This window comes from Myotis lucifugus, unplaced genomic scaffold, assembly GCF_000147115.1.
Source record: "Myotis lucifugus unplaced genomic scaffold, Myoluc2.0 scaffold_202, whole genome shotgun sequence".
In the NCBI taxonomy this organism is placed as follows: Eukaryota; Metazoa; Chordata; class Mammalia; order Chiroptera; family Vespertilionidae; genus Myotis; species Myotis lucifugus.
Window position 1 is genome coordinate 1,119,809 of NW_005871250.1, and position 9,310 is coordinate 1,129,118.

At 41.2% G+C, this 9,310-nt stretch overlaps 1 protein-coding gene across 1 annotated transcript; it reads right to left on the reverse strand.

Moving 5' to 3' along the window:
• Window positions 1–484: 484 nt before the first annotated feature.
• Window positions 485–5,075, reverse strand: LOC111827685 (serine protease inhibitor Kazal-type 7-like). The gene is made up of 4 exons (XM_023761218.1): window positions 4,991–5,075; window positions 3,395–3,420; window positions 2,578–2,702; window positions 485–787 (listed from the first exon to the last, which is right to left on the reverse strand). Exons 1-4 carry the CDS (start codon window positions 5,058–5,060, stop codon window positions 742–744), a joined length of 267 nt encoding a protein of 88 aa, XP_023616986.1. The 5' UTR covers window positions 5,061–5,075; the 3' UTR covers window positions 485–741.
• Window positions 5,076–9,310: the final 4,235 nt, after the last annotated feature.

The window sequence follows — 9,310 nt, forward strand, 5'->3', positions numbered from 1 at the left end:
TTGTGAGAGACAGTGTCCTTCAGAGATCATGGGAGAAGAAGAAGCTGGGTGGGTAACACCATGCTTAGGAGTCTGGATTCTATACCATAGACAATGGGTAACAGATGAAGGGTATTGAAGAGAGAAATAATAGAATGAGATTTACACTATAGAAAGATTATTCCAATATGGTACCTAGTAATGACTAATATCGCAGCATTTATAAGTGTGTATAATTATTTTTTAATTCTTGTTTATCTCCCCATCTAGATTTTGACCTTTAATTGAACTGAACTCCATTTCATTCCATGTGTATGTGTTCTGTGTGTGTGTGTGTGTGTGTGTGTGTGTGTGTGTGTGTGTGTGTGTTTGCATTTATTCCTTGGCAGCCACTTGGGATTTATTGTACAAAACTTTCTCCTGAACAACCAAATATATATGTTCCTCAGTTTTCTTCAAAACTGAGATCTTATACCCCGATTTAAGACACAAATAGAGACGGAAGTAAAGGTAAACTCTCTGGGGAGATTCTTTTAATGAGGTACAAAAAGAAGCCAGTAAGTCAGTTGGGCATGAGTTTGAAGGAAAGCACAACAACTTTCTCCACTCAACAAAGATGACTCCATATCTGCCCCTGCCCCCATCCTCCCCCGGCCCCATCCCCCAGAACCTGTGCCATGAGAAGGGAGAAGGTCATCAGAGCCCAGGGACGATGAAGATGACACAGGATATCATTGCTCCCCACCCATGTCTATGGAGAAGTTAACATCTTCCTTCGTGAAGAAACTGAACCTTTCCATCACTTTTCCTACAGGAAGACACAGGTAACAATTCATTAACACAAGAGGAAATTTTGCAAAATAATAGAGGTGAAAGGAACCAAAGAGATCTTGAGGCAGAACTTCATTTTGCAGGTGAAGCAATGGAGTCTCTGAAAGGAGTCCTTTTTAGAGGCAGAAGCAGAATTTCCCTAGGCTGGTGAATTCTCCACCCCACCTGCTGCTTCCACTGATCCCAGGGCCAAGGCTGGTCAACCAATGTCTTAAAACATCCAAGGAGGGATTCTGCCACAGGAAGTTGAAGTGCCTGCCCTTTAGCCTTTCCTGGTCAGCAGGACCTGCGATGGAGCTGGGTCCTGCTTTAGGAGGACAGCTTCCACCACACGTTCCCTCAGGGTCCTTGAATACAAGCTAGTCTCTAGGTCAAAGGCAGTGTGTGCATGTTAGAGAAGTGCCACTTTGGTGAAGCAAACATTCCTGCATAGGTGTAAATATGTAGACATATCCTTCTGGGCTTAGGGCTTAGGGCTTAACTTGATATTTTAACGTGTTAAGATAACCACAAGATGAAAAAGACAAGATCTAAAATAAGTGGCCAAAATACAGTGGGCTAAAAGAGAATTAACAATGAGCAAAGTGCACTTGCTGTAAAAACAGTAAATGCTAAGTTGCCTGTTCTACACCAAAGAAGTGACATCTTTCTAGTTGTTTTCCTTCAAGAACACTGTGCAGGACACACAAAATATGTAAAGAAATCATGCCCATGGGATCCAGGTCCAAGTGCTGACAGCCTGCATCCCCCTATTTTAAATATACTTTGATTCCAGAGAGGAAGGGAGAAGGAGTGAAAGAGAAACATCAACAATGATAGAGAATCATTGATTGGCTGCCTCCTACACGCCCCCTAGTGGGGATCTAGTTGGCAACCTTGGCATGTGTCCTTGACTGGAATCAAACCCTGGAATCTTAGTCTGCAGGCAAACACTCTACCCACTGGGCCAACCCCCTATTTTAGATAAAGAAAAAATATTTGTGGTAGCCATATTCCCTGTATCCCTCTTAAGACTACAGATATTTAGAGCCATGAGGAAACTGAGGAGGATAAAGGCCCTCTACCCACAGTTTATCTAAGGAACAAGCTGTGTTATGGACTTTCAGAAGTCATATAGGATAATAATTTTCAATTTTTTTGTCTGTATTGATTTGAGATAGAGAAACAGGTGTCTGAACAGAGAGATAGAAACATCAATGATGAGAGAGATTTATTGACTGGCTGCCTCTTGCATGCTCCCCTAATGGGGATTGAGCCTGAAACCTGGGCATGTACCCTGACTGGGAATTAAACTGGTGACCTCGGTGCATGGTGACCACATCAGCCAGGCTCAATTGTTTTTTAGTGTTGGGCTTGGGATCCTTTCTGCAAGCAAGATATTATATGGAACTCCACAACTGGAAATAGTCAAAAGCTGAACTTGGAGTTGGAGACCACCCCAGTTATCCTTTTAACACTTTAGGTGACTTCTGATTGCCTCTACAGTATCTCTGGACTCTGGGGCAGCAATTTGAAAACTCATGCTATTTTCGGACTTCAACTGAGAGATAGGAGTTGAGGTTCTGTAATGAATGGTTGAGCAAATAATGGAGGCCCATCCCTGGCCAGACTATGAGGTGGTCAGTTTTCTATTCACACCTGCTGCTTCTAGGTGGGACTAAGTACAGCTCACGGAGAGCTAAGCAGACTCATGGAAAGAAGAGAAGTTTGCAGTGGAGGGCACTGGCCCCAGCTTCTTCCCCCTCGCTGCCCCCATGAGGTACTCACAAGCTCTCAATGCACAAGTGGCATTCATTCCCATAGGTGATGTAGTCAGAACCACACACAGGCAGGTATGTGATGGGGCAAGGGATAGCCACCACTGGGTACTTCTTGTCAATGCTGCAGTCCACCTGTGACAGACACAAGGGAATGTTCTGCATTGCTCCTGGATCCCAGGCTAGGCTACCCTGGCCTGTATTGTACAGGAAGCAAAATACCAACCTAGAACTTCCAGCTCAGATATTCTGATGCTGGTGTCACTACTTTAAGCACTAATGTCACTATGACAAATACCAGTCACACTGGCACCACTTCTATTATGACTTGTGCATGCAGTTAACAATTCCTGAGCATTTCCAGGCCAGGCATTAAACTTAAATCTTAGAGAAATTTTGTTTAAACTTCAGAACAACTGAATAGAGTAGATTCTACTATTACCCCTATTGACAGGGTTGGGGGAGATGAAGGCTTGGAAGAGAGAATTTGTATAATATAAAAGCTAGGAAGTGGTGAGGTTGAGACCTGAATCTAGAGCCTGTGCAATTAAGCAAGATCCTACGTCTGAAATGTTGTCCTTTCCATTAAGACTTCACCAGTCTCTCAACTGGAAGTCTTCTCTCTCTTTTCTAACCTGGGAATAATTTTAAGTCTACGGTTATTTATGTCATCCTTCTTCAAACAGTAGAGGAGATTTTTTTATGTGTGTCTGCCTCCACATTTTACCACCCTAAACATACTGACTTAATGCTACATATATATTTGGTAATTATTTGTTGACTAAGTCAATAGTAACTGAAATGAAAATGTAATTCAATATACTCACAGTTCTTAAAGACAGACTAGCAGCTTCTGAAAGAGAAATAGAGATAGAAATGTTAACAGTAAAGCAAAGTCTTGAAGTCTCATTAATTAATGTCATTTTGATTCCAGAGATTAAGACTGTTTTCTCTTGGCAATAAGGCTCAGCATACACCCCATTCTTATGCAAAAATATTGGCTGTTTGCAAACATTCATTAGGTAAACCCTTGGTTCAGGCAAGAGAATTACCCAAATCTCCTCCCTTCCTTACCATGGGACACTTCTGGAGCTCATTGTGACATTGGTAGTGGTTTAAAGTCAGATCGCAACAGGCAGTATTACAGCCACCATTGCCAAGAACTGACACCATCTTGGATATTCTTCCCTTCTAATTGATATGAAGGGTTGCAATAACATTTTAAGGTGTTTACATCTTATTTTATTTCTTTAACCATAAAAAAGTCTAATTTTTGACTCTTGGCCTCTGGAGAATTGTACTTTATTGCAAACCTTCCGAATTGATTTAGGGAGGCATCCAAGTTGTTCTGCATCTTTGCTCAGAGGAATAGTATCCAATAACAGGAATACTATCCAATACTGTATAACAACTTCCAATGTTCTAATGAAGAAAAGAGTTCATTTCTTTGTTCCATGGATTTTTTCCCAAAAATCCTTGAATGGGAAGACACTAGAGCTAACCCCCCTACCCTCCCAATTCTATTAGGGACATAAGATTCTCCCTTCCCAGGCCAGGGCTGTTTCTTTTCTAAACCAGTATGCTTCTGATTCTAAACCCATATAGTTCAAATCCACACAAGCAGACACTTCTCTCAGATGGTCACCTCCTTGGAAAAACAAGCTTAATGGTTGTTCACTCTCTACCATTCCCTCACCTGAGCTGCTACAGAAGAAGGTCACTCTGAACAGCAGGAGGAGGCCCCCAATGATCTTCCTGGTGGAGGTCGCTGCTATGTAAAGGCTTCTCAAGCTGTCACAGCAGCTGTTTCAGCCATGAGGTCGGAAAGGGGCATGTTTATATGGCAATGTCTGGCTTCCCTGCCTCCCCTATGAAGTCATCCAGAGTCAATGCTGCCTTTGAGAGGCTCTCAAAACACAATGTCACACCCTGGGTGGTGTGGCAGTCCTTCTCACTTAATTGTTACTTCCTATCTGACCAACACATTAATTTTTTGAGGTGAGAACTATTTTTCTGTCTGTCCTAAAGATGGGGACTGTTAGAATTCTAAACCTCTTGTATTAGAAGAACTTGACTTGGCCTAGTTATGAAATAAGTGAAAATATCACAATTTCTTTAGTTCACAAACACCCAGATTTGACAGATCATACTTATGTTTATATTTTGGCTTCTGGGAAACTATAGTTTATATTTGAGGCAATAAACGTATGAAGCAAAAAGGGACCTAGTGGAAGGAACAGTGATTTTAGCATTTATGAAGTTTGGAGAAGAGTGTTGACATTTTCTAGCTGCGTGATCTTGGGTAAGTCATTTATGAAGCTACCAGGAACACCGGGTTATGTTGTGGTAACATATAACCCAAGGTGTATGTGGCTCAGAACAAATTATATTTTTTAATTAAGCTGAACATGTAAGGTGATCACCTAATGGTCCTGCATTATCTTCAACAGGTCCCAGGTGGGAGGAGTTATCACTATTTGGAATGTTGTTCATTGTCAAGTTTAAGTGTCAACTTGTTCTTGACTTTCTCCCTTTTGAGAAATTAAGTATTTCAGTCCAGAGGTGACACCACTGCCACTTCCCCTCACCACCAGGTGGGCTGCTCCAATCATAGAGGATGTGGAGTGTGTTGTTACCTTGTCCTTGGACAACCGGTGGGAGGAGAACTGAAAATAGTTTGCAAATGACACAGAATCTATCCGAGAACTTTAGCTGCATTTCATCTCGATTGGGAACTATTACTTGCCACAATAGAGTTCACATAATTGGTGTCATGTACGCGAAAATCCAAAGTGCAGTGCATGTAATTGTAATTGTGATGATGACGATGATTACTGATGAGTCAAGGGTTTCTGCTACAGGTTTCTGACATTAGCTTATAAACTGCATTGGGCCAAATGGCTGTTGTTTGTCTACTGAGTTTAAGGGCATATGAATGAATGAAAACCTGGGGGAAGTCAGTTTACTCTTCTCCCCCAGTGCTCTGCCCTGTAGGTTTATTTTAGTACATTCTGAAACACAATATCTACAAAATATTATAAGTTAATAAATTATGTTGAATGACTCTCTAAGTTTTTGATTCTTACATCTGTTTGGGGATCAATATAATCTAGTAGTAAGAATATAGCCATGGCCCAGCTGGTGTGGCTCAGTGGTTGAGAGTCGACCCATAAGCCCAGGTTGCAGGCTCAATCCCCAGTAGGGGGCATGCAGGAGGCAGCTGATCTATGATTCTCTCCCATCAATCATGTTTCTATCTATTTCTCCTTCTCCCTCCCTCATTCTGAAATCATTTAAAAAACATATATTAAAAAAATATATGGGCATGAAGTCCAGTGGATTTTATTTGTCATCTTATATTAAATATATGTTGACTCTGTGACTTTGAGTATATACGTTAAGCTCTGGATATTTTAGTTTCTCATCTGTGACAGACAAACAATGTTTTACCTCACAAAATGGTTTTGAGGGTTAAATGAGATTATATATATAAATTTGTGTGTGTGTGTGTGTGTGTGTGTGTGTGCCAAGATCATAATTAGAGCTTGACATGTGGTACTTAATTATAGGGAATGTGAGCTTCATGATAACTCATGAGGAAGGAATTTGTATGACCCTTATTTTATCCGTGAGTAAGTTGAGGCTCAGAGGATTTATGTAATCTTACCCAACACCAAGATATGAATTAATGGAGAAGACTGTTTTGAGTTCAGTCATGGATAAGAATCAAAGAAATTATCCTAATAAGAGATTTTTGTAAGTTTTATTATTTCTATGAACTTTTGAACAGAATGAATACTGAAAAAAAGCCATTATATTTCAAGAAGAGGAGTCTTCACTGCAGTTTGAAAATGCAATTTGAACAAAGAAGGTTGGGAATGGAATCAATTGATGACCAGGGTAAAGTGGAAAGATAAGGCTACAATATTTTTTTTTAGATGTGTGATAGTAAAGGGGGGGAGGAGAATAGAAGAGGCAAGTGCTTCAGAAAGGTCTAAGCTAGACTGTGCATTCCTTAAAGTCAAAGGGAAGAAGAACTTTAAAATACATGATGGAGGGTGGTTTATTAGAGGAATTAGAAAAGCAGGAAATAAGATGAACAGCACAGATGGAAGCACCATTCCCTCTGATACAGAGACAGAGAAGACTAGATGAATCTAAAGAAGATATTTGAAAGGTTGAGGGAGAAGAATGTGGGGAAACCCATGGTAAGGTTGGGTCCAGCTTTTAAGTTCTGATGGTGACTCTGGCAGTGCAAGATTTGGGTTGGTCTGGAAGCTAGAGACGGATTGAAAAGGCTTGGCACAGACATCAATGGGAGCATGTCAGAGAGTCAACTGGGCTATAAAAATGAACGGCCACTAGAAAAAATAGGCACTAGATATTAGCAGGTCCTGGCAGTACCATGCTGAATACTTCTGTATGGTACTGAGTGAGAAATGGAAAAAAGGGATTTTGTGGACAGGAAGTGTGTACATCAGAGACTTGAGGGGGAGCCATAAAGACTGTGGTCGGCTTGGAAGAGAGTGAAGTGTTCAAGAAGATTCTGATGGATTATGCAAGGTGTGAGCAGTTAAGGGTTCAGAGGTCAAGGTTTGGGCTTTGTGTGAACTTAAGTAGGTGTGGGCAATATGAACTTGAACAATTGTGTATGGAGGCAGTGGCTAGTAGACCAAGTTTCAGATGAATTTCTCTGGGATGGGGCTAAGATAATGATCCACAGGGTGTATCTCAAGATAAAGCAGATGAAGAATGGGTGGAGACAAAGGTCTTTGGGTTTTAAAAGGTGAGGAAACGTGAGGTCAAATGATCAAGTGTGAACTGTTTTGTAGTTTGGCAGCTATTCACACACAGAGAACATTTTCAAGCTGCACATTGAGCCACAAAGTGTAGAGGGTCCTCTGGGAGTGAAAGATAAGCCTGTGAAGAAAAACAACAAACAAACAAAAAATCTCCATTTTATGCCAAGGAACGTTTATTTATTCCTCCTCATATTCCTGCAAGGGGCCAAAACGGGAGGCCTTGTCAGAGAGCACCACTACAACAGTGTTTCCACTCTAGGAAATGCAGGACAGAATGAAAAACATAAAAATAAAAACAAATGTATGAAATAAGAAGACAGTTTGAGAGTGTTGAATCCTTCATTTCTTTCCCAGTGGACTTGGGGTGCCACAGGGAAGAGAAAGGTGACCCATTAGAGGGTTAGACGCGTGTCAGAGAATTAAATTGGAGCATGGCTTGAATGAAGACTTCTGGGGTTAGTTAACTGGAGGGAAAACAGCACCACAGCTGGGCAGGAATCCAAGACCAGAAGAATGGCTGTTGTAGGAAATGAAAGTAATAATCTGAAAATCAACCATGTAATAAGCACTTACTATGTGGCAGAGCTCTGCTACACCTGCTGTGTGCATGATCTCATTTAAGGCTTACAATAATCTTATAAAATAAAGGTGGTGTTTGTCCTGTTATTGAAAGGCAGCAGTTGCTTAGAGAAGTGGATAGTTTAAAGTTAAGAGCCAATGCTTTTAGTAACTCTGATGTATTGTCTTCACATTTAACTTTAGAGATAGATTTGGAGTCACATTGAACATTGGAATAACAGGAGTGGACCTGGCAGAATCAGAGCCGTCAGGAAGGACAGCTGATATTTCCAATGAGCCAGAGGGTGTGAGCAGTGGGTCAGAGTGTGTGGCATTTTCATGGGTGAGTATCATCTGGAGAGAGGGATGGGGACAGGGGATGATTGAGAGTCAGGACACAAGGGTTCTTTCCCTGTCCCCTCAACGTCATCTATCAGAGGTGCAATGTGTGACAGTCCCTTCTCCATGTTGTGCTTCCTGCTTCCCAAACATCTAGTGAGATTAGCCTAGGTGGCTGCTTCAAGTTCTCCAATTAAAAATTAGTATTCTTGGACACTAACTTGTACAAATGATGAATAAAGCTGATTTGGGTTGAGTGGCAAGAAGTTGGAATTCCCCTATGTATTTAGGTTTTTATTTCCTAATTGCTGCACCAGCCCACCCCCAAACACCAGGCTCCTTCCTTTCTGGCGTCCAGCAGAGACTCCATTAAACACCCTGCAGGTGAGGCCTTCTGGTGACAGTTTTAAAATCCATGGTCCATATTTGGCTGCACTAGCTCTAGCTATTTGTCCTCTTTTCCCTCCCTTATGTGATGATGCCTTTACACTCCAGCTCTTTTCTTATCTTCTTGTTTTCAGTTTTTGATGTAGTCCCTACTGTGATCATGCCTCTGTGTGCACTAAGGCACGGTGACATTTGCATTTTGATCATGTGTCTAGCATGAGTTCATTCGGATTCTCTTGGGAAAAGACATTAGCACATTCAGGAATATTATGTTTTGATTCTACTCAATTTTCTTTGAATGATTGAGAGTAAATAGTACCAATCATGGAACTATTGAATTGAACAGTAATGATTTTTTTTCTATTGGTTCATGTTGCTCCTCAATGACCGCACACTATCTGGATCTAGACCACACACACACACACACACACACACACACACACACCTCCCCCCCATCTCTTATTAGTAAAATAATGTCTAATTTGCTCACTAGTGAAGGGAACACCTGTTGCCCCAGTCAGCCAACATTAGTGAATATATTAGTCTGCTAAGGCTGCCATAACAAAATACCAAATATTGGGTAATAGAAATTAATGTTCGGCCCCGCTGGCATGGCTCAGTGTTTGAGCATCTACTTATGAACCTGGAGGTCATGGT

Coding starts and splice junctions, on each gene's coding strand:
- LOC111827685 (XM_023761218.1), bottom strand. CDS start 5,060: ATGAACAACATTCCAAATAGTGATAACTCCTCCCACCTGGGACCTGTT. Junction 3,421..4,990: donor AGATAATGCAGGACCATTAG/GTGATCACCTTA, acceptor TTTCTCTTTCAG/AAGCTGCTAGTCTGTCTTTA. Junction 2,703..3,394: donor CTAGTCTGTCTTTAAGAACT/GTGAGTATATTG, acceptor TGTCTGTCACAG/GTGGACTGCAGCATTGACAA.